The following is a 24,101-nucleotide window of genomic DNA, read 5'->3' on the forward strand; positions in this document are numbered from 1 at the left end:
TTTTTTCCCTAGAACTTGGTTTTACTTCTGTCTCTGAGTGACTTTCCAATTGTTCTATGTCTCTTCTGTCACCCCCACCCTAGTTTTTGTTTTGACTGGATTCCTTAATCTTAGGGAGTTTGGCAGAATGCATATGTATTTAACCTCAATCAGCCAGCAGTTTTTAAGTGTTTCTAGTATGTCAGGCGCTAAATTAGGTGCTGGGGATACAAAGATAAAAAAAGAAAAGAAAGAATTCCACTCAACGAGAGGGATACATATGCATATATGTGTATGTGTGTAGTCATATATATATATATATACACACACACACAAACATAATAAATGCAAAATGAATACAAGGTAATTAGGGAGGAAACGAGCATATGGGGGAAGGATCAGGAATAGCTCAGATAGACAGTGGTGCTTAACTCCCTCTGGAAAGAGGAGAAGAATTCCATTAGGCAGAGCTGAGGAAGAACTTCATTCCAGCAGAAGGGACACTTGCCCCTATTCCCCCGTCCCAGGAGGTGCAGAGACAGAGAGCTATAGTTCAGTGTGTAAAGAATGGAGAGAAATGGCCAGTTTGGCTGTATAATGAAGTTTGGGAAGAAACGTATATCTAATAAGGTTGGAAAGATAGGTTGCTGTCTTTGTCTTAATGGCTTCTCAGCCTGGCTCTTAGGGCCGGCAGTCAAGCTAGACTAACTTGCTTTGTGTTATCTCTGATGATTTTGTCCTTTTGGTGTCTGGGATGATATACTCCTGTCTTACTTGATGTTTCCCAAATTATAGGTAGGTTTTTTGGTTTGGTTTGGTTTTTTAGCAGAACTTAGAGCTTTTCTTGATCAAGTTACAATTGTTTTGTGGGTTCCTCCTGTGTGCTCACCTTATATGAGGCACTGGTACGGAGATGAGAAAAGGGAGCGTAATTCCTGTCCACCAGGAGCTTCTAGCCCAAGTAGGCAAATAAGAGCAACGTCCATGAAGTACTTAAAAGACAAGAAAGTGCTGAACTGCTTAATAGGGATATGCTTGTGGGCTGGAGCAATGAGGGAAGGCTAGATGTTGAGATTTGAGCTGGGTCTTCAAGGAGAGGGGTAAGAGGTAGAGCTGTCAATAAAAGAATTAGCATTTTAAGGGAAGGAGATGGCAGGAGTGAAGTCTCAGAAGCTAGAATTGGATTTAGTCCAATTAATATAGTTTGAACACCTGAGCTTGGCACGTGTAGAGAGTGGTGAAAAGGCCAGCCCTTTAGCATTGGGAGGTGTGGGAAGTAGTTGGATTATGCAGGACCTACACTGTCAGGCTGAAGAATTTGGACTTTGTCTTTATGAGTCTCCAACAAGGTTGACCCTTCCCTGGAGGGTGACGTGTGACTAAATTGGAGAGATAGCTACTTCCTCTGTTTGGCTTTTAAAGCTCTTTACAACCTGGCACTTTCCTCCCTTTTCAGTGTTATACCTCACTCCTTCTATAGACTCCATCCCTGCATCAAGCCTCTCCCTACTCTAATCTGTCCTCTGCTCAGTTATTAAAGTTATCTCCTTTCCCTGTTAGCTTCCCACCCCACCTCCTATTCCTGCTCCCTGTTATCTCCAGAATCAAATATAAAATCCTCTGTTTGGCAATTAAAGCCCTTTATAACCTAACCCCTACCTACCTTTCCAGTGTTCTCGAACTTTCTTCCCTCCACAGGTTCTACAATCCAGTGATACTGGTCTCTCTGTTCTTCATGCCCCGTGTTTCATCTCTTGTGTTCATTTTCATTGGCCATCCTCCATGCCTAGAACTCCCAGGAAATTCCTCCTCCTGGGAACCTCCTGGTTTTCTTCAAGTTCCAACTAAAATCCCAACTTCTATAAGAAGTCTTCTATCAGTAAGGGTTCCTTGAGAGCAGGGTCTGTTGTTTGCTTTTCTTTGTATCTTACCCATTCTCTTCTTTGGTCTCTTTTTTCATAGAACTGAAAGGGACCTTGGGGTTCTTCTTGCTCAACCCTTTTACTTTACAGATGAGGAAACTGAGGCCTCGAGAAGGGAAATGATTTGTCCAAAGTCACCAAGGTGGCACAGCTCCTAGTATAATCCAGGTTTCCTTACCAGTAGTTAATTAACAGGCATTTGCTAAGTGCCTTTTAAGTAGAGAAGATACAAAGACAAAAGTCAACGGACCCTGTTGTCAAGGAGCTTATCTTCTATGGGGGACTAGCCAAATCCTGTTTGTACTGTACCACAGCTGCCTTCCCCTTCCTCGTAATATCTTCTTCGAGACAGGTGATTGGCAGTGTGAGTGGTGGGTTGTAATCATTTCTAATTAGTGGTTAGAGTCTTTTGGCAAGTATGTCAGTGGTGTTCGTTTGGATAATTAAGATACAGTACCCTGTATCTTAACTGTGTGGGTGAAACATACTCTTAGGTCTTCAGAAGGTATTTGCCCATGGATTCACCCAGAAATTTGTGGCACTCCCATAGTCCTCAGTCCACAAGTTGGGAACCACATACCTAAGCTTGAAAGGCTTCCCTTTGGGAAGTCATGCCCTCTGAGCTGTGGGCATGGTTTGGAACATTCCTGTCATTCTTCAACAGGGACTGCCCTTAACAGCCTATAGCATGTTCTTTGGATTGTCCTCAGGGGCAGTAAATTATTATCCTCTGAGGGTGAATTTGATTTTGGAAAATGCCAAATGGCATTCTGTGTAGAATAAAAAGCGGATCAAACTGGGAAATTTAAGCTTGGGTCCCCCAAAATGAAATGTAGACCAAGTAATGAGTCAGGAGGTCCTCTTGGGAGGCTTGTAATGGTATAATATGGTATATATGGCTTGTAATTAGCCATAGATGCCTTATTGGAATAGCCATGCAAACCCCATCTCCCACCCCAAGAGAACTACTTTGATATGCACTTCACTCTTCTGAATAGATCAGTTTTTGAAATTTCATCATCATAGCTGAGGTAATACTTTATAGTTTACAGGATGGTTTTACTTGCATACTTAGAGAAAAGGGAGAGCTTATTACTGTAGGTTGGCCTGGGTGGGTTGGGCAAATCCTAGGAGGAAGTTCACTTAATTCTTGAATTAGGAATGCCAGACTTGGAATCAGGAAGACCTGAGTTTAGATCCAGCCTTAGATATTAGCTGTGTGACTCTGAGCAAGTCACTTAACCTAATGTTTGCAGCAGTTACCATGATTATAAAGAGGGTATAATAATAGCAGCTACCTCCCAGGGTTGTTGTGAGGATCAAATGAGACAGTAATTGTAAAGGGCTTAGCATGATGCCTGGCCGAAAGCAAAGACAATATAAATATTAAGTATTATTAGTATACGTGTATACATGAGTATGCATGTACTTATTTCTCTAAGTGCATTTACCTTCTTTGTAGCCATGGGAACCAGTAGGTTTTGGTAGAGGGAAGGTCTGTGATTAGTCTTAGACATGTTCTCAAACATCTCGTTGCCTTTTACTGGCTTCCATTTAATAAATGGTCCAAGAAATAAAGAGCAGAGACAGATTATTTATAAGTTCACAAAGATGTCCAGGCAGCTACTGTGGGAGCATTGTTTCTTCTTCTTTTTCTGTGGCTTAGAATATGGGAAATGCCAAACAATAGGTCATGTACAGAGAAATTACCAACAGAAACAAACTCCTTTGCAAAAAAAGAAAATTAAATAACCACACTCTGCCCATAGAACTTTCTGCCATAGAGTTTTTTATTTGGATGCTACATAAATGCTAATGTCATTGTCATCATCATCATCATCATCTTAAAAAACTTGGCCCGTGTTAACCAGAGGAAATAACTCCAAAGGAATTTCCTGCAAGGACATTGACCTAAGTAGATTATCCATTGGTAGGAGTGAGTCCATTGTTTGGGACAAACTGGAATTTGCTTCCTGAGAGAGTTTTCTAGGGGATAGTATTCACTTCTTTGGATCCTTGAGTGGATCTTCCCTCAGTCCTTTTTATACCTTGCCCCTGCTCTTTCAGTATAGACCTCAGAATCTAGATGAGCTCTAGTGCCAGGGTCACATTTTCCCATTTCTTGTATACAAGAGCAGACACCCACAGAGATGATCTTCGTGGTCTCTATAACTGTTTTGGTCTCTTGGTTGGATTTTCTAAGGTCCACTCTTTTGTCATTTTTGCTGTATGGCTTGCCCAGTACGAAGGCCCCTTGGGATAAATGGAAGAGGGTTAGCCTATGAAGTACTGACTGTCATATCCTTTCACTGAGGACTTCTAGGTCTAAGGAGTAAGCACCCTTCTCTTTCTTATATGGATTATATACTCAAATATGGTGATCTCTTCTATTCTGGAGTTCCTCCAAGGGTGCAGATTGCAACCTATCCAAGACTGATCATCCTGTGAAATTCTCTCAGCCCCAGTGTATGCATCTCTAAAATGTGGATAAAAAATAGCATTTACTTCCCAGGGCTGTTGATTGTTTTTCAGTTATGTGCTCCTCTTTGTGACCCCATTTGGGGTTTTCTTGGCAAAGACACTGGAGTGGTTTGCCATTTCCTTCTCCAACTTGTTTTACAGATGAGGAAACTGAGGCAAACAGGGTGAAGTGACTTGCCTAGGGTCCCACAGCTAGTAAGTGTCTGAGGCCAGATTTTAACTCAGGAAGATGAGTTAGTCCATTACAAGTTTACATTACACAACCACAGCTAGGCCCTCTCTGCTGCTAGGCAATCCTACTATACCTCCTTTATCATCTCACTATCCCATTCTGCACAACAGCTTTTCCAAATCTTTTCATCCCTTCTCAAACCTTCTGCGGCTCCCCTTTTGCCTCTACCCTTTCAGCTGAGAACTTGCCTCATATTTTATAGAAATAGGAGCCTATTTGCCATGAGCTCTTTCTCTCTTCCTCATCTCCTATCTTTCCTGCCCCTTTCTCCTCCTTCATCCCTGTCTCGTGTAATGAAGTGACTTCACTCCTTACAGAGGTTAATCCATCTGCTTATTCAAGGGATCCCATTCCATCCATCTCCAACAGATTACCCTTCCTCCCTTCCATTTTCTCTAATCTTTCACTCATTTTCATTCTCTTCTTCTCTACTGGCTCATTTCCTACTGCCTATAAACATGCATATGTCTCTCCTATTCTGAAAAAACCCTCACTCAATCCCTCCATTCCCAATACTATCTCTTCTGCCCTTTGTGGCTAATCTGCTTGAAAAGGCCATCTCTAATAGGGGCCTCCACTTTCTCTGCCATCACTCTTTACCCTTTACAATTCAGCTTCTGACTGTGTCATTCTGCTGAAACTGCTCTCTCCAAAGTGACTAATGATCTCTCAGTTGCCAGATTCAGTGGCTTGTTCTCATTCCTCTTTCTCTTTGACCTCTCTACAGCCTCTGACTCTGCTAGCACTCTTCCCTATATGACACTGTCTTCTCTCTAGATTTTCAAAGCAATACTCTCCTCTTGGTTCTCCTCATACCTGTCTAACTGCCCTTTTCTGAGTCTTTCTCCAAGATAATGCCCTTTAACCACAGTTGTCTCATAGGGTTCTATCTTGGGCCCTCTTCTCTTCTCCCTCTTTTTAGCCTTACTTGGTGATCTCATCAGGGCCCATGAATTTAATTTCTATCTCTATGCTGATGATTTTCAGATCTACATATCTCGCCCCAGCCTCTCTGCTGACATCCAATCTTGTGTTTAACTACCTTTACAGCATCTCAAACTGAATGTCTAGTAGACATCTCAAACTCAATATGTCCAAAACTGAAGTCAGTTTTCCCTCCCTACATCTCCTCCCTATCCCTTACCCCATAACTGTAGAGGGGCCTCCCAGTCCCTCAGACTTATGACCTAGGAGTCTTTCTGGATTCCTCACTATTTCTCACCCCCATCTCCATATCCAGGCTGTTGCCTAGACCTGTCAATTTCTCCTTTTCATCATCTCCTAAATGCACCCCTTTCTCTTCACTGGTAAAGGCCATTTCCACCTCTCTAGTAAAGGCCCTTATTACCTCACATGTGGACTATTGCAACAGTCCCATCTTCCATTTGGCTATGAAATCAATTTTCCTAAAGCCCAGGTTTGAGCATGTTGGACCCTTGCCTAATCAATAAACTCCAGTGGCTGCCTATTGTCTTCAGGATAAAATACAAAATTCTCTACATTGTGTTTGTAACTAGCTACCTCCTACCTTTTCATTCTTCTTATGCCTCTCTCTCCAACACATACTTTTCAATCCAGTGACGCTGGCTTCCTGGCTGTTCCACAAACAAGGCACTCCATCCCTTGATTCTGTACTGGAATGCTCTCCCTCCTTGTCTCTGTCCATTGTCTTCCTTGGCTTCCTTCTAAGTCCCAGCTAAAATCCCACCTTCTACAGGAAGCCTTCTCCAACTCCTCTTAATTCTTTTAATTATTTCCTGTGCATCCTGTATATAGTTTGAATATATTTATTGTCTCCTCCTTAGACTGTAAACTCTTTGAGGCACGGACTTTTTGTTTCTTTTTGTATCTCTAGCTTAGCACAGTGCCTGAGACATAGATACTTCTAAATGTTTATTGATTGACATCCATTTTTCCAGAGGAGTTGTGCAGAGCCAGTAGTGTTTTGTTTGCTTTTTTTCCCTTGCAGCATTGTGGGGGTTGGAGTGGGCAGTTAGGTGGTGCAGTGGGAGGAGTGCTGGAGTCAGGAGGATCTCAGTTTAAATTCAGCTTCAGATACTTACTAGTTGTGTGATCCTGGACAAGTCACTTAATCCTCTTTGCCTCAGATTCCTCATCTGTAAGATGAACTGGCAAGCCACTCCAGGATCTTTGCCAAGAAAACCTCAAATGTGGCCACAAGAGAGTTGGACATGACTTGCACTACAGCAAAAATTCTTCTGGGAGGGATATAGGACTTGAGAGAAGGAGGGTTTAGGCTTTTGATAATTGAATTCTGTACAGTCTTTTCCATCAGTCATCTTACCATGCCTAAATCAGTCAGTTTTCATTCCTGCCTAGATAGCTGATTTGCTGTGACCTGGTTTCAGAGAAGTGAGTTGAGTAGTGAGAGATCAGAAGACCTGCCACCTGCTCTGGCTCTCTTCTGACTGTCCAGCATGGTTATCCTTTTCATAAAACCACAAGGTCTCTTCCATTGTTTGCTTCTGGCCTGCCTTTAACTGTTGGGTAACAAGCTTGTATTAAATATCACTTACATTTACACATAGGCTTTAAGGTAACAAAGAGCCTTCCATCTATTATTTCATTTGGAAATAGGTAGGCAAGCATGTATTGTGAGATAGGTAAGTATGTATGGGTATCTTTCTTTTACGAAAGCCATCTCTGAGGTTCATAGTGGCTGAGCCAAATGTCTAATATCGCACCACCTATAGGGCAGCTAGGTGGTGCAGTGGATAGAGCACTGGATCTGGAGTCAGCAAGGACTAGAATTCAGTTCTGACTCCACTAACTATCTGTGTAACCCTGAGCAAGTTACTTAACCCTGTTCGCCTCAGTGCCTCATCTGTGAAAAATGAGCTGGAGAAGAAAATGGTCCAAACCACTCCAGTATCTTTGCCAAGAAAACCCCAAATGGAATCACAAAGAGTTGGACACAGTTGAAAACGTCTGAGTAACAACTGAAATTTAGCATTTCCTTCAATTATAAATTTAAAAAAAATAACATCCTTTTCAGAAGGGGTCCCTAGGCTTCATCGTCTGAGACACAAACAAGGTTAAGGGCCCCTGGAACCACATGTAGGCATCATTAGGATTCTTTTAGTCATAGCATATGAAGCTGGAAGAGATTTTTAAAACCTCCTAGTCCCAACCCCTTATTTTATAGGTGAGGAAACTGAGGCCCAGAACAATTAACTCCTGGTGTAATGGAGAGAGTGCTTGATGGCTTTTTAGTAAGGACTAAGGATGTCATCTCTTTCCTTTCACACTCACTTTGTGACTGTGGGTGAGACACTTAACCTCAGTGAACCTTGGTATCCACCTCTGTAAAACAGGGATGAGAATATCTCTAGTGCCTAATCATCAAGTTGCTGGAGGGCTCAGATGTATATAAAGTGCTTTGAAAACACTCAAGCCAAGTTTTGGAGCAGGATTTGAACCTATGACTTATAGTCCTCTCACTCCAAATCCAGCAGGTTTTTTTCCCCACTCAAACATACCTTTGATGCATTCTTGAGCTCTTTTGTAAGGTGGTTTTCAGAGATAGCTATGTGGTGCAGTGGATATAGTGCTGGGCCTTGAATCAGAAAGACCTAAGTTCAAAGCTGATCTTAGACAACTAGTTGTGTGACCCTGGGGAAGTCATTTAACCTCCATTTGCCTCACTTTCCTCAATAGTAAAATGAAGATAATCATGACACTTTTTTCATTCCCTCCCATATTTTAAATTTGATATTTTATTTTCCTCAATTACATGTAAAAACAATTTTAACATTCTTTTTTTTTTTTTTTCAAATTTTGGGTTCCAAATTCTCCCCCTCCCTTCCCATTGAGAAGGCAAGCAATTTGACATAGGTTGTACATGATAATACCTACTTTTCAGGGTTCTTTTTAGGATCAAGTAAGATAATCTTCATATAGCAGTTAGCACAGTGCCTAGCACAGAGTAGGTTCTTAATTGATTACTTAATTTTTTTTGTATAGAAGTTTACAAATTTCTGATGGCAAGCAGGCAAGCAACAAACACTTATTAAGCATTGGTTATGCACCAGGAGCTGCACTGAGTCTTGGGAATACATTTGAATGAGAAGTAGACAGTACATAAAAGGAAGCTGAGAAGGTGTGGGGTGCATAAGATGGTGATGAAGGCCCTAAAGTTAATAGCACAGCTGAGAGGAGAATGAAGTATGGCCAGCCTGGGCTGGTCCCCAAATGAAGGCCCAGGAAGGCACTTACCTAAATGGGAGGCCTGGCCTGGCAGTAGGATGTTTCAGGGGAAGGGAAGCCAGGAGGGAAATAGTGGCATCCATGTGCATCTTGACAACCTTGTGTCAAGCCAGCCAGGGCACTTCATCCTCCCCTGTGGTCCTTTTGTTTGCTGGTCCAGAGCTGAGACAATTTCTTGTATTCTTCTAGCAACCTGGGTCTGTGAGTGAGAGGAGATGGGGAAGGGGGTAGTGGAGACAGGAGAAAAAAATCCCAAAGTTGCATGAGGCTTGATTTAGGGCTTCCCATGGAAATACATTACAGGAGGAAGTGAGGGAATTTGGCAGGGGAGAATTTATGCTTTAGTGGAGTTTGTGGCACTGTAAGCTCCTTGAGGGCAGGGATTGTTTCATTAATTAATTAATTATTCATGATAGTTCATTATTAATTATTTATTCTTCTGAATCTTAAGTGTTTAGCACAGTTCCTAGCATGTAATAAAAGGTTAATAAATGCTTATTGAATGAATGAATCAATAGCATAGCTGCCAGTTTCTTTGAAGAAAGGGAATGAGGTTCTATGGGAGGAGAAGTTTCATCCCTGGAGACTGTCCAGGACCAGAAGGACAAGAAATTCTTCCTGTCACATGGGTTCCAGTTTTGGCCTAGGACAGTGTGACTTTGTTTTGTCTGTCTTGGAAGAGAGCCTGGGAAGCCAATGAGCCCAGGTCGTTGGGGTTTCGTTGGTGAACACTTGGATGGAGGAGGGACAGGCAGGGCGTGTATGAGGTAGCTGGGTTTTTTTTACCTGATTTAAAGATTATACTCTGACCAACAATGGCCACTTAAAAAAAAAATGAAACAAAACAAATTTTTATTAATATCTTTTGTTTTTACAGCACCCCCCCCCCCCCCAATTTCTCATTGCATTTTCCTCCAGCTCTCTTTTTAGAGAGCCTTTCCTTGAAATAAAGAATTTTTTTCTAAAGAGGAAGAGAAAAAAGAAATCAATAAAATCATTCCATCCATTCATGGAAAAAATATGTCATTACATGCCATGTTGCACATCCATGGATTTCCTTCCCTTTGCAGAACAGTAAGGGGTTGTGTCTTCTCCTATCTTTTCCTGGGGGAGAGACTTTTTTGTAATTTGGCAACATTGATTTTCGTTTATTTCGTGGTTTTTTCCATTGCATTGCTCTAGTCATTGTGTATATTGTTATTCTGGCTCTGTTTACTTCACTTTGCATCAATTCATGTAATTTCTTCCATGCTTTTCCTTATTCATTATAGTTATCATTTCTTCCAGGAATATTCTGTTACATTCTTGTATCATTATTTGTTTAGCCATTCTACTGTTGATGAACTTAGTTTCCAGTTCTTGAACGATGCTACAGAAGTCCAGGTCCTGTTTTAGACTGATTAGTTAAGGAAAGGTTGAATTTAATTATCAGGGAAATGGTTTAGAGGTAACATTTTAAAACAAGGGCCATATGTAGGTCTCTGCTTCTTCTTGTTGATCCCATTGAGCCATAATATGTTCGTAACATCATAGAGCCCTGGTACATGATCATTCAGATGGCCTTTTTATAACATTAGTTCTATGGAACTAATGGTTCCCTGGAATGTTTTGCTCAGTGGTTTTGCTCAATAAATTTTCTTTGGAAATCACTTAATAGTCTAGAATTTATGCCTGTCCTGGATGGTCTGCTTGGAAAACAAGCATGTATTTCATGAACGTGGCTCTGAACAAACAGGTTCGGATTAGGATTTGTTAACTTATTTCTTAAATTCAATCCTTTGGGTTTTCTGAGCCCAAGGCAAATCCTCTGTGCCAGCACCAGTAATACAAAACTCCCACATCTTATTTTAACAATCTTTTGCTGTTTTTCTGGTTTTCTGGTGTAGGCCCCACATCACTGGCATCTCAGTAAGATGACTCTGCTATGCCCCATCAGAGTTCCTTCCTCTCCATGTTCCCCAGAAGTGGAGTAGGATGTGGGAAGGTAGGGTACTACTTTATGGGAATATTAACTTTTAACCTTGAGTTTTTATTTGGAAAAGATAGTAAGAAACATTCAAGTGGAAGGAGTAAACCTCCTACCTGTGGGAATACAAGGAGACTGTACAGACAATCCCAGATTTACAAATGCCCGTACATCTTAAACTCTCAACTTAGTGTATGTTGGAGTGGGGACAAGGAGGAAAGCAGAAACCCATGTTGTGTTAGAGAATGTGTGAGAATAGAAGTGGGTAAGTGTAGGGTCTGTAAGACATTAAGGCAAAGGGGAGGCAGACTATCCAAAGGCATGGAGGGGAGAGGTAAAATGTAATACATGGAGAACAGTAAATAGGCATTTGGTTAGAGAACAGAATGTGAGGAAGAGGAGTGTGAAATTGGTCTGAAGAGATTGTAGCTAAATTGAGGGCTTTAAATGCTAAACAGAGGAGTTTGTATTTAATGCTAGAGGCAAGGGGTCTCCACTGGAACTTTTAGAGTAGGGCATGACATAGATCTGTTCTTTGAAATATCAGTTTTGCATCTTTGTGGAAGGTGGATTAGAAAAGAGGAAAAACTGAAGACAAGGAAACAAATTAGGAAGGTATTGCAGTAGTCTAGGCTGGAGGTGATGATGGCTTGAACTAGGAGCTAGGGTAACCAATGCCATGTGAGTAGAAAGGAGAAGGATGGAAATGATGTGCAGGTAGAACTGACAAGACTTGGAAACATAAGGGAAATCTGGCCTCTGTGAACCTGGGGAAGGGGGCAATAGAAGGTTAGAGGTGGGTATAAAGTTTGAAAATGGGAGGTTTCCAAAATCTAAAAAAATTTCTCCTTCTGTTTTCTCCTTCACATTCCTAGGTTCTAGGTCCTGTCTTTGCACAGTCATTTCATTCAACTATTTATAATTTAAATAAATGTTTTTTGGGGGTGAGGAATGGGCATACTATTCTAAAATCTAACCATTTTAGATACTTTTTAGGGAAAGATATATTCTGAGTTCCAGACAACTGACTTACAAACTTCTAGGACATGTTGCTCAGCATGACCCATTTCCTGTTTCAGGTTTATCAGATATTGAGATTATGCAATATATAACCTTCCTCCCTCCCTCCCTCCCTCCCTCCCTCCCTTCCTTCCTTCCTCCCTTCCTCCCTTCCTCCCTTCCTCCCTTCCTCCTTCCCTTCCTTCCCTTCCTTCCTTTCCTTCCTTCCCTTCCTACATCCTTCTCTTCCTTTCCTTCCTTTGGAACTAGGTGAAATTTAAAAACATTTTTATCAATCATACACATCATTTGTAATTTTGTCCTTCCCTCTGCACCAAGTGAGCTATTATGCCCTTGTAAGAAAGAATAAAAAAGAAGGAAAAAGCAGCAGCTGCATTAATAATTAAAATAAATAATAAATTATATCAGTCACTTAATTATTTAATAATTAATACATAATAAAATATTAACTATGAATCTTATAAAACATGACTTTCAAAAGAAATATGGAGAAGATAAAGGTGTAAGGACCAATACAGAGTGTGTGTTGGGGAAGGAAAGTCGCAAGCAAAACAAATTAAGCTTGGGAGAATGAATCATAAGGAGAGATTAAAAAGAAAATGTAAGAACCATTGATGGATCTAAGCTGGATGAAAAGAGAAAGAACAGAGGGGTTGGAAGCAAAATATTTCAATTACAGATTACTAGTGCTGATAACATTCTACTTCTTTTATACCTTCATCTTTTTTTTTCCCTTCAGATTTTATTTTCAATTAACAAGCATTTGTTTTCTCTCCCTCACCTTCTCCTTCCTCAAACTCCCTCCCTCTGTCTCCCCTTCCTGAAAGCCCTTGTAACAAACATACATAGTCAAAACAAATTCCTTTATTGACAATGTCCAAAAACATTTCCTTGTCTTGTGTCTTATTAACTTTGTCAGGAGGCAAGTAGGTTTTTTTTATCATTGTTGTTTCTCTGTAGTTGTTGCTACACTGATTGGAGTTGTCTTTCAAAGTTGTTTGACTTTACAATGTTCTTATTGTATAAAAGCTGATTAAATTAAGAGAGAAATATACAACAAAGCTATAATATTTGGAGACTTCAAAGTATCCCTTTCAGATCTTGATAAATCAAATAAGATAAACAAGGAACTGAATAGAATTTTAGGAAAGTCGTAATGATTGCTAAATGGGAATCTCAAGGAGTATACATATTCTCACATACATAGCACTGTTACAAAAACTGACTAGGTGCTAGGGCATTAAAAATCTCATAAACAGATGCAGAAAAGCAGAAATATTAAGTACATTCTTCATTGACCTCAATCTAGTAAAAATTATGATCAGTAAAGAACCTTTGAAGAAAGGACTGAAACTTACATAGAGACTAAATACTAAAGGACTAAATAACTTAATCCTAATTTTTAAGGGGAAATTATATTTTTAAGTAATTTCATCACCAATACTTTTATCAGCTTTTATCACTGAACAGCTCAGTGGATACAAGTGAAAAAACTAAACAAGCAACAAATAAATAAATCTCATCTAAATATTTAAAAAGTTCTGAAAATCAAAGCAATAAACAAAATTGAGAAATCCCTGAATTGATAAGTAAACTTAGGAGCTGTAAAAAAACAAAATAAAAAAGACAGACCATTAGCTAGTTGATTAAAAAAAGAGAACCAGATTGCCAGTAAGAATTCAGAACAGATGAAGATGAAATAAGCAAAATCATTAGAAGTTCTGTTACTTGATTATATGCTAACAAAATTGATAAATGAAATGGATATTTACAAAATCAAAAAATACCCAGATTAAACTCCTTTTCTTGTTTTGCTAAACACTCCAACTTTAGAGGTGGAATTGAACACTCCATAAAGGAACTTTTGCAGATAAACTTAGATTTACAAAGTGAATTCTCTCAAACATTACAAAAACAATTAAATCCAACATTACATAGTTGTTTGCAAAAAAAATGTGGAAAGAAGGGATTCTATCAAATTCTCATGAGATAGATATGGTCCTGATGGCAGAGGCAGGGAAACAAACTATAGTTCATCTCTAATGAACTTCACTGCAAAAATTTTGAATAAAATATTGATAAAAGAGCTATAGCAATTTTTTAAAAACATTATTCACGATGACTAATTTGGATGTATAGGAGGGGGATACAAGATTGATTCAAAATTAGGGAAACAAGAAACATATGACCTTATTGATATCAAAACAGCAAAACCCATGCAATTACATCTATAAATGTAGAGGAACTTGGCAAAATATGATATCTACTTATTTTAAAAATACTGAAAAGCACAAAAATTTTTAATATGATAAATAGGATCTAAAACTGAGAAGGTAGCATTATCTCTAGTAAAAAAACACAAGGTCTTTCTAGTTTTATCAGGGATAAAGCAAGGATGTCTATTGTCACCCCTGTTAGCATAGGTTAAAAGTGGTAGGTATAGCAAAAAGACAAGGCAAAAGAAATTGTGAGAATAAGCATAGGATAAGAGGCAACAAAATTATCACTTTTTACAGATGACATGATGATTTGTTCTAGAGAATCAACAAAAAATAATTGGAGCAATTAATAGCTTTATCAAAATACAGGATATAAAACAAATCACAAAAACCATCAGGCCTTCTGTATGTGATCATAATTCATCAGGAAGAGGTAGAAAAAAATTCCTTTCAGAGTAACTATGAAATATATAAAAATATTTGGGAGTCCACCTTCTGAGACACATGTAAGAATTATATAGATACAAATACAAAATACTCTTTACTGAAATGAAGGAAGATTTTTAAGTAATTAGAGAGAGAATAATTGCTGATTATTATACTGTAATAAAAATAAGATTATACCAAAATCCACCATTGTATTTAGTGCCATACCAATCAGACCATCAAAGTTCTGTTCTTTACTTTAGAGAACTAGACCAGGGAACAACAAACTGTGTCCTGAGGGAAGACCCATGTGGTCAAACAAATTTCCAGCCCCTCTTTCTATTGTAGCAAAGAAATGGAACTAAAGAGGGTGTCCAGCAATGGAGGGAAGGCTGAAAAAGTTATGATATCTAAAGGAATTGGAAAATTAATGACTAGAACATTTTGGAAAACAACTTTGAAAGACTTAAGGTTTTTGACCAATCATGACTCCACAAGACTAATGATGAGTTGTGCTTCCCACCTTTTGGCAGAGAAGTGGATGGACTGTAATTGGAGAATACACCATATGTTTTTAGACATTGTTGGGTCATTTCAGTTGTATCCAACTCTCCATAACCTCATTTGGGGTTTTCTTGGCACAGATACTGGAGTGGTTTACCATTTCCTTCTCCAGCTCATTTTCCAGATGAGGAAACTGAGGCAAGCAGGGTTAAGTGACATGCCCAGGATCGCACAACTATTAAGTATCTGAGGCCACAATTGAACTCAGGCCCTTCTGACTTCAGAGCCAGTGCTCTATCCACTACACCACCTAGAGGACCAATGTGGAATTAAAAAAATTTTTTTGCTTGGCTAAGTTAGGTTGGAAGACTTATGTGGGAGCAGATTGTAGGAGGGGAGGGGAGTAATAATTGAGATACAAAAAAAAAGAGAGAGGGAGACAAGAGAGATGAAGAGTAGACAAAAACTCCAAAGGATACATAGACAAGAAAGTCAGTGTTGTTAATCCACTGTTAAAATTTTACATATATATAATGTATATATATATATATATATATATATATATATATATATATATATATACACACACACATGCATATATATATATATGCACACATATATATACATATACATGTATTTTAAAAACCACTCAAGTAATAGGAACTGATGATTTCATGTATGAACCTTTTTCTCCCCTTTTACATGAAAATGTTCATTTTTGTCAGATTTGTTTGGGGCCGGGGGAGGCCATGTGAAAAAGTAAAAAGAGAATCAGAATTGGAAGTTAGTTGGTTGTCAACAGCCCTGATAAACATCAAACAAATACTTGTTGAACTGGAAAAGGGAACGAATTGTTAAACTTTTGGGCAGCCTTCTTTCCCTTGTCTCTTTGCCATCAGCTTTTCCCAGACGCACCTACCTAATCTTCCCCAGGTCATTTATTCATCACCATTCTACTTACCTGTAAGGTGTTATTTAGTCTTTTTTTAGTTGTGTCTGACTCTTTGTAACCCCATGTGGGGTTTTCTTCTCCAGCTCATTTGACAGATGAGGAAACTGAGGCAAATAGAGTTAAGTGACATAGCTCGTAAGTGTCTGAGGCCAGATTTGAACTGAGGACACTTTACTCCAGACACAGAACTCTATCCACTAAGCCACCTAGGTGCTCTTACCTACCTCTAAAGACACTTGTATTTAGATTCCTGTGTACCTGGGTGAAGTGCTGTGGGATCTTGTAGGGATGGAATCCTCTATGCTAGGAAAATACTTGAGTGAATGACAGAATGGAATTTACAGGAAGCTGTGACTGGGCTTCTGTAGGTGCTAATACCTCCCATGCCCCTAATCTATTTTGACCATAGAGAAGATGTGGTGTAGTGAGTTCCCAGATCATCTTCTGCAGCTGGATGTGGATCTTGTTTGACTGCAGAATTGCAAAGGTGGAAGGTCAGGGTTCTGTACTGGGAGCTAATTTGTTGCTTCTCAATCATATTTCTCCCCACTCATTCCCTCCTTCCCTTCCCCCAAACCTCTGGCTCTGAGTGGTGCTGTCAGATTTTCTGTTTGCTTAGTAAACACACTGCCTAGTGACTTTGTTCTACTTTTTCAGTCTGAAGTGAGTGGAGCTCCTGGACCCTTTAGCAGGAAGCTTCCTGGGTCTACCTAGTAGGGCTCACAGTTCTAACCCCTCTCACTTTTCTGCTTTACCTAAAAAGGTTTTTGTTTTCAATCTTCCCCCAGCTCTCAGCCTCCTTTCCCCCATAACCATCTCTTCCATTCCTACCCCTAGAAACTGAGATTCCTGGGTTTCTCCCAGACAGTGTAGCCTCATGTTCCTAATGCTGGACTCAGAGTCTAGGAGACTTGGCTTCTAGTAAGTAGTACCTTTGACACTTGTCACCTATATGATCCTAAGCCAGGGGTGGGTAACCTGCCCTAGGCATTATGTGTAATTTCTCAGACTTTATTTGCTCTTTTGTAAAAGGGATAATAATAGCATGTGGGCAACTAGGTGCTGCAGTGGATAGAGCACCAGTGCAGAAGTACCTGAGTTCAAATCTCACCTCAGACACTTGACACTCACTAACTGTGTGACCTCGGGCAAGTCACTTAACCCCAATTGCCTCATCCTGGGTCATCTCCAGTCATCCTGATGAACATCTGGTCACTGGATTCAGATGGCTCTGGAGGAGAAGTGAGGCTGGTGACTTGCACAGCCCTCCCTCACTCAAAACAAAGTCAAGTGCAAGTCATGTCATCATTTCTCTGATGGCATGGTCTTCTTTAGCAATGGAGGAGGAACACACACAATAATAGCACTTAATTTCAAGGGATTGTTGTGAGGATTAAATATGATCTTTTCTAGAAATTGCTTTGCCCACTTTAAAAGTCTATGTATCATTATAAGTGGTTATTATCACCTTCTTTACCTAGACCTTTCTTTAGATGTGTCTGTATTCTCTGCAGGGGTGAATTAAAAATGGTGGTTAGCAATCCGTTTGAAAGCTTAGGGATCAGATCAGATTTTGCTTTACCTCAAAGGTCCCACATCCTTCAAGGTCTTGTTTTGAAAGAATTCCTTAATATTTCCCTAAGGGATATCTAGTACCCTCATACTGATTCAGAGTTATCTAGGGCACCTCAGTATAGCTTCCCTTAAATCAAGCCTGCACTTGTTGAGATAGTCAATGTTCTGGACCTTTCTAGGGAGTCACTAAAATATAGTGAAAACAGTGACTTTGGTCAAGTCATTTAACTTTTTCAAGCCTCAGTTTCCTCACCCATAAAAGAATGGGTTTCTAGTTTTAACTCTATCCTCTAAGAATAAGATGGGAACTACAGGTGGTTCTGTGTCTAACTGATATAAACTTGGTTTTAGGTGGCTTAGAATTACTGGTAGAGGAGGAAGGAAGCTTTGAGGTCATCTACTCTAACTTTCTCATTTTTTCCCCCACTTAATAGTATTTTTTTCAATTACGTGTATAGATAATTTTCAACATTTACTTTTATAAGATTTTGAATTCCAAACTTTTTTTCTCCTTTCTTTCTGTCCCTTCCCCCTCCCCACAATGGCAAGCAATATGATAGGGGCTATACATGTACAATCATATTAAACATTTCCACATTAGTCTTGTGATGAAAGAAGAATCAGAACAAAAGGGAAAAACCATGAAAATAGCTTCCTCGTTTTAAAGAAGAGGCTGTTGAAACTCTGAATTGCCTAAGTGATTTACTGAAGGTCAAGGTCAAGGTGATGAATGTGACTGAGAAAAGATTTTAACCCATATTCTCTGACCTTCAATCCATTTCTGCTTCTTTTATAGTTCTATTATTGCCCTTCAAAGTTAGCTGTCTTTATTATTTTTGGCTCTTTCTTATTCACTGAAAACTTTGGACTTGGATTCTTCTTATTAGTGTATGTGAAAAGGAAAAAAAAGACTTGGGGGAGGTGAGGTTGTTAGATTAAGTCTTCGTGAACTATGGCTTTTGAATCCTTAGAGATGTCTTCCCAACCTTGTCTACGTGAGCACTTGATGATCTGTTGTCATGGGTGGGAGAGATTTTTCCTTGGATTCTTTATAGGATGCTGGACTCTTTAATGTGCTGTTCAGGCAGAGACTCATGGGGGAAATTGTGTTCTTTCTGTGGTGATCGAGTTCTGCAGATCTTCATCATTCATGCTGGTCCCCTACAGTCTGGTCTTCATCCATATTCCAGTCTTGCCATCATTTCCTTCCTACCTTTCCAGTCTCCTTTACTCTCTTTTGACTACCCTACAATCTAATGACCCTGTTTGTCCAACATGGCTTTCTATCTCCTGACTCCATGCTTTTGGTCATTGGCTGTCCCCCATATCTGAAGTGCTCTACCTCCTCACTTCCACCTCCTGGCTTCCCTGACTTCCTTGAAGATGGAGCTCAAAGTCCACCAACTGCAGGAGCTATGTTCCTGGTCCTCCTCAGCTGCTAGTTCCGTCTGTCCGAGATTCCTGTCTGTCTGCTATGTAAATATCTTGTGTGTACTAGTTATTTGCATATTGCCTCTTTAATCAGAATGTGAGCTCCTTGAGAGTAGGGGCCATGTTTTGGCCCATTTAGGACAGTACCTGGCACCATAAGAAGTACTTAGTCTTTATTGATGGATTGATTGAATGAATGAATGCTTGTTGACTGACTGACTGACTTCCTTTGCAGAGGGTGAAGCTGAACCCCACATTCTATGCACTACTTCTGTTGAGCCTCTGGAACATCCTCTAGTTTTTGAGATACTATCTTAGAGTTAGGGACTAAGGTTCTTGAAGTTTGCTAAACAGAAATGACTTCTCTTCTAGTGAGTGCCTGTTTACCGACCCTGGCCTTAAAGCATCTGTTTAGTCTGAGGCTGCCTCTGACCTTCCTGTTTTTTTTCCTGTAGGCAAAACCCATTTATGGTGGCTGGCTGCTTCTTGCTCCAGAAGGGACCGATTTCGATAATCCTGTGCACAGATCTCGGGTAAGAAAAGAATTGTTCTTTTCCTCTGCGTATTAAAATTTGTTCTTGGGAAATGGCTCCTTAAGCTTAGCTTGATAGACTAGAAAAGTGAGGGAAGATTTTGAAGTTTGTGAATAGGAGCAAAGGCCTTGGAAGAAATCTGGTCCGATGAAACACCCCATTATAGGGCTTCTTAGGACTTCACCGTAAAGGTTTCTCTTAGAATAGGACCCTGAAGAAAAAAGCCCATTGGGTAGCTAGCTGCTTCTCTCCTAGTCTAATCTGACCCTGGAGAAAATAGAGTTAGAGACTAAAAGTGGACAGAAATTATGAAAGTGTGTTCTTTGTCATTGTAAAAGTTCTTAGTAAATCAAGTCCTAATCTTCTTCCAAACCTTTCACTTAAAAAAAAAAGATTTTAGAAACAGGTCCATTAACATCTGCTTCCCTCATGTGCTCACCAAGCTGCTTGTTGATGTCATGACATCAGAGTGGTCTTTTCACAATGTCATAGGTGCTCTAAGTGCAGTCAAGCATGACAAAAAAAAATACCAGAGGAGGAACTAAGAAAACATGGTTCCCAGCCAGTGGTTTGTTCTTTTGTCAGGAGCTGAAACCATCACACAAACCTTTTGTTTTTCATGTGTTCTGGCCTCCTTCCTCCTGGGCTGGTCTTCCTAGCCCTTTCTCTTCATTTCCTGCGACCTCCCCTTCCAATCCTGAATTTTAAGTTGTCTTTTCAGTGGTATCTTCTAGCCCTTGGGACTCTGAATGTCCTTTCAAGTTTTGAAATTATCTAGAAATTATGTCCTCTCTGGACAAGGAACACTAGAAATGAGGGGAAGTAGCAAAGTTAATATAATCCACTGTCTTAGGATTTTTATCTATAAAACTGCTACCTCCTGAGGGTGACTCCAGAATTTATGCTACAGTATGTTTCTGTGTTTTGGGAAAAGTCCCAGGGCCAAGAAGGACTTTTCTGACCCCCTTCCTCTGAAGATGGTCCTGAAGTACTGATTCATCTGTAATGTGGCCCAGTGGCCTGGAACTTGAAGATTGTGAGGTTCCCATATCCAGCTGTTTCCCACCATGTGCATGAGGGTGGGAACCTATGGTGTATAGTTGGTATTTTTTTGTTTTCTGTTTTTGTTTTGTTTTTTAAAAACCAGGCCTGTCTGTGACTGGGCTTGTCATAGCTATAGAATGTTGGAGCTGGAAAGCACTTTGGAAGTCATCCAGACCCACCCTTTCCTTTTACAGAGGAGGAAACTGAGGCCCAGAAAGGGAAAAAAAGCATGTGTAGGGTCACTTCTAGATGTCAGGCCCTTAGCTGTGGAGAATGTAAGCCCTCTAAAAGGAAGGACTGCTTTATTTGTGAGTGTCCTTAGTGCCCAGTATGGTGACTGATACACAGGCATAATAAATGCTGATTGAATTGACTTAGCCTTTCTCCTTATAAGCCCCAAGCACCCCTTAATTTTGTAGCTTGTAACATTTGACCTTGTTGTCTGTCCAGGATTGGTGAGGTAGAGAAGATTCTTTCTCTGGGACCAGAATACCACTGTTTGGGTTTACTCTTTGATATTCTGGTCATTCTCTCCTCAGTGAATGCCATATTCTTCCTTCTTCTGTCCAATCTCCCCACCCCAACTATGGTCCTTTGCTCCTGTTCCCTGCTTGAGATCTCCCATGGGACCTTCATTTTGACGGAAGTTCAGTGGAGCATCCCTTCTCAGTTACTTCTCAGGCTATTAGCATTGTAACTTCTAGGGTGTCTTTAGAATGGTGCACAGTTACCTGGCATCTTTGTAGTTGCCCCATGAGCAAGTCAGATGAGAGATTTAGGCTTCTTGGAAAAACCAGGTTTCTTTTATGGAAAACATGATGGAGAGTGAAAGGTCTTTTCCCCTTGGGTCTGTGTCATAATTTCAGATGTGGTTAATAAGTGCTAGTATTCTCTCTGCCTTTAACTTGGTGAAAAAGAAATACTTGGCAGGCCAGGCTAGGATTTACGTTGGTACAGACTTCTCCATTTCTGTGTAGGGCTTCATTCGTCCAGTTTCCCCAGGTTCATGGACCATGGTGAGTCTCAGGTTAGAGTCTGAATTGACCCTCCCTATCCCTCACCCCACCTATCCAGTTACCAAGTTTTATTTAATTCTCCTTCCACAATATTTCTTTTATCTGCCCCCCTTGCTTCATTCACATGGTTTTACCACTTCAATTCAGGCCATTTTCAACTTTTTCCTGGACTTCTAAAATGGCAGTTTATCTCCTTGCCTCCATTGTCTCCTCTCCCATCCAATCTGGGAATGGAACTGGGGAAGTAGTGCATTCCAGTAAAGGGAAAAAATCTTGTAGGAATACATGGGGTAAAAAAACAGAGTTATCAAATTCATGGATGGGCATAAAGTTTTTAAGGGGGATTATTATAAAATAAGGCTATAAAAATAGTAAGAAACCAGATAGTGGAGAGCCTCAAATGCCAGACTGAGGCAATACCTTCTAATGTCTCCTCTCCAATCTGTCCTTCGTTCAGCTGCTAAATTTTCCTGAGACACATAGCTGACCAGGTCACTTCACTGCTCAAAAGCCTCAGTGGCTCCCTATTGCCTCTATGATAAAATAGGATCTCCTCAGTCTGGCATTTGAGGCCCTCCATCATCTGGTTAATAATCTCCTTCATAAACTTTATGCCCCACCCAAGAATTTGATAACTCCATGTACGACAAGATTTTTCTCTTTCCTGGAATGCTTTCCTTCCTCAGCTCCATTTCCAGAACCCTTCTTTCAAAGTTCATTCTTTCCTAATCCCTCCAGCCACTAGTGAACTTTCTATTCTCTATTTGTATTTGATATATCCTTAGTAAAAAGTGAGCTCTTGAGCGTTGGGATTATGTCATTTGTGTCATTGTAACCCCTGTGCCCACCACAGCACCTTGCACATAATAGAAATTAAAATTTGTTCAATTAAATGACTGGTGTCCATGTACGGAGAGAGTAGAGGTAGTAGACGTTTACCTCTCAGAATTCCACTGTGATCAGCAAAGGAAAGATCCATCTTTGGGGTTTGCTTAGCCAGGGATCCCCTCCAGCATTAGACAAAATGAGTTTCCATTCAGTTTCTCTACCTGATGTTGAGTGATCTAATCTGAGGGCCCAAGGCTCCAAACTCAGAACCTTCCTAATCACCCACTCTCTGTCCTCTTACTAGAAATGGCAGCGAAGATTCTTCATCCTCTATGAACATGGACTTCTGCGCTATGCTTTGGATGAAATGGTAAGCAGCCTCTTTTTTTTTGATTTTTTAAAAAGTTTCCACCTCTGATGATTGATGGGACTGCATCTTTGAGTTGTGTCTTGACTCAATTACAGTATTGTCACTGGTTCCTCTTTGGTTTGCTGTGAAAAGCATGTGGCATTGGATAGGAATAGTTCCTGGGCTTACTATAGGTCTTTGGTTGGAGGTGTCTCATTCAGAGAACATGGGGCTGAGAACAAACTCCAAGAGAAAACCTCTTCTATCTAAGTGTTGATAAGCTTCTAGGTTCAACCTGAGTATGTGTATGTCCAGGTAAGGAAGAACTAAGAGACAGAAGTTTACTTCATTGAGATCTAGGAATGAGCCTTCTTTGGACTTTGTCTTGTAGCTTTGAGCTATGAATAGTTAGCTGAAATTGACCGATGACTTTCCAAGGAGCCCTGAATTTATGCATGTTCATCATTCAGGTAATACACTGGTCTAGATGGGGATTAGTATCTTCTCTGTCTCAAAATTGTTAGTCCTTTTTTCCTTAAGATTTTCTAGGCCTTACTGTGCTGAGAGAAAGTCAGTGTATGTGGGGACTGGAGGCCGCAGAGGACTGGTGGTCAGTATGTCCCTAGTTCATACTAATAGGATGGCTCTGCCTTTCCTCTCCAACATAGGGAAGTGGACCAGTAGGCGCTATTGTTGTGTGCTGCCCATTCCCCCTGCTGCCCGCTTTCTCCCAATCAGGCCTCTTTTGGTAATGGTTAGAGGGAGAAAAACATCAATCCAAAAACCTATGATTTTAATGTAGTGCAACATAACCGTCTGGCAAGAAATGACGTAGATGAGAATTTCAGAGAATCTTGAGATTTGTATGAACTGATGCAGTGAAATAAACAGAAATAAGAAAACAGTATTCACAGTGATTATAACACATAAGTGTGAAGAATCAGCTTCCTTTTTATTGAAGTAATTTTCAAAACCCAGTGCAGGAAGGTCAGGGGAGGATTGTTCAGGCAGAATGTTGCATGCATTCATTATTTATCAAATGTGGTCACTGTATGAGAGGTGTTTGCTTAATTACTGATCTTTGTCACAAGGAAGGGTTTAATCTGGAGAGGGAGAATCTTATTTTTTTCCTTAGAAATGAATGAGTCTTGAAGACCAGAGGCATCAATAAAACATTTTTTTTTCAAGTCAAATTCCTTTCCTCTAGGATCCTTATGTTGAACAGAATTATCCCTTTCTCTCTCCCCATCCCTCACCTTTTCTCTGTTAGCCTGGGCTGCTTTCCTTTCGGTTTGAAGCTTGGCCTTTGGGAAGGGTCTGAGAGCTCATTGTTCTCTTTCTTGTGTCTGTGGAAGAAGAAAGGGGGGCAAATGGAAGGAGTGTAGTGTTCAATCAGT

General features: G+C 40.2%; 1 protein-coding gene across 8 annotated transcripts in view; it reads left to right on the forward strand.

The window, feature by feature from the left end:
• The window catches only part of MPRIP (myosin phosphatase Rho interacting protein), a 226,486-nt gene that overhangs the window by 26,219 nt on the left and 176,166 nt on the right, over nucleotides 1–24,101 (forward strand). For all 8 annotated transcript variants that reach the window (XM_072597052.1, XM_072597051.1, XM_072597050.1 and 5 more), the window contains exons 2-3: nucleotides 19,390–19,467; nucleotides 22,660–22,725. In XM_072597052.1, coding sequence (XP_072453153.1) covers nucleotides 19,390–19,467; nucleotides 22,660–22,725 — 144 coding nt within the window. The remainder of the gene's footprint in view (nucleotides 1–19,389; nucleotides 19,468–22,659; nucleotides 22,726–24,101) is intronic.

The sequence above is a fragment of the Notamacropus eugenii genome, chromosome 3, assembly GCF_028372415.1.
Source record: "Notamacropus eugenii isolate mMacEug1 chromosome 3, mMacEug1.pri_v2, whole genome shotgun sequence".
Taxonomy (NCBI): Eukaryota; Metazoa; Chordata; class Mammalia; order Diprotodontia; family Macropodidae; genus Notamacropus; species Notamacropus eugenii.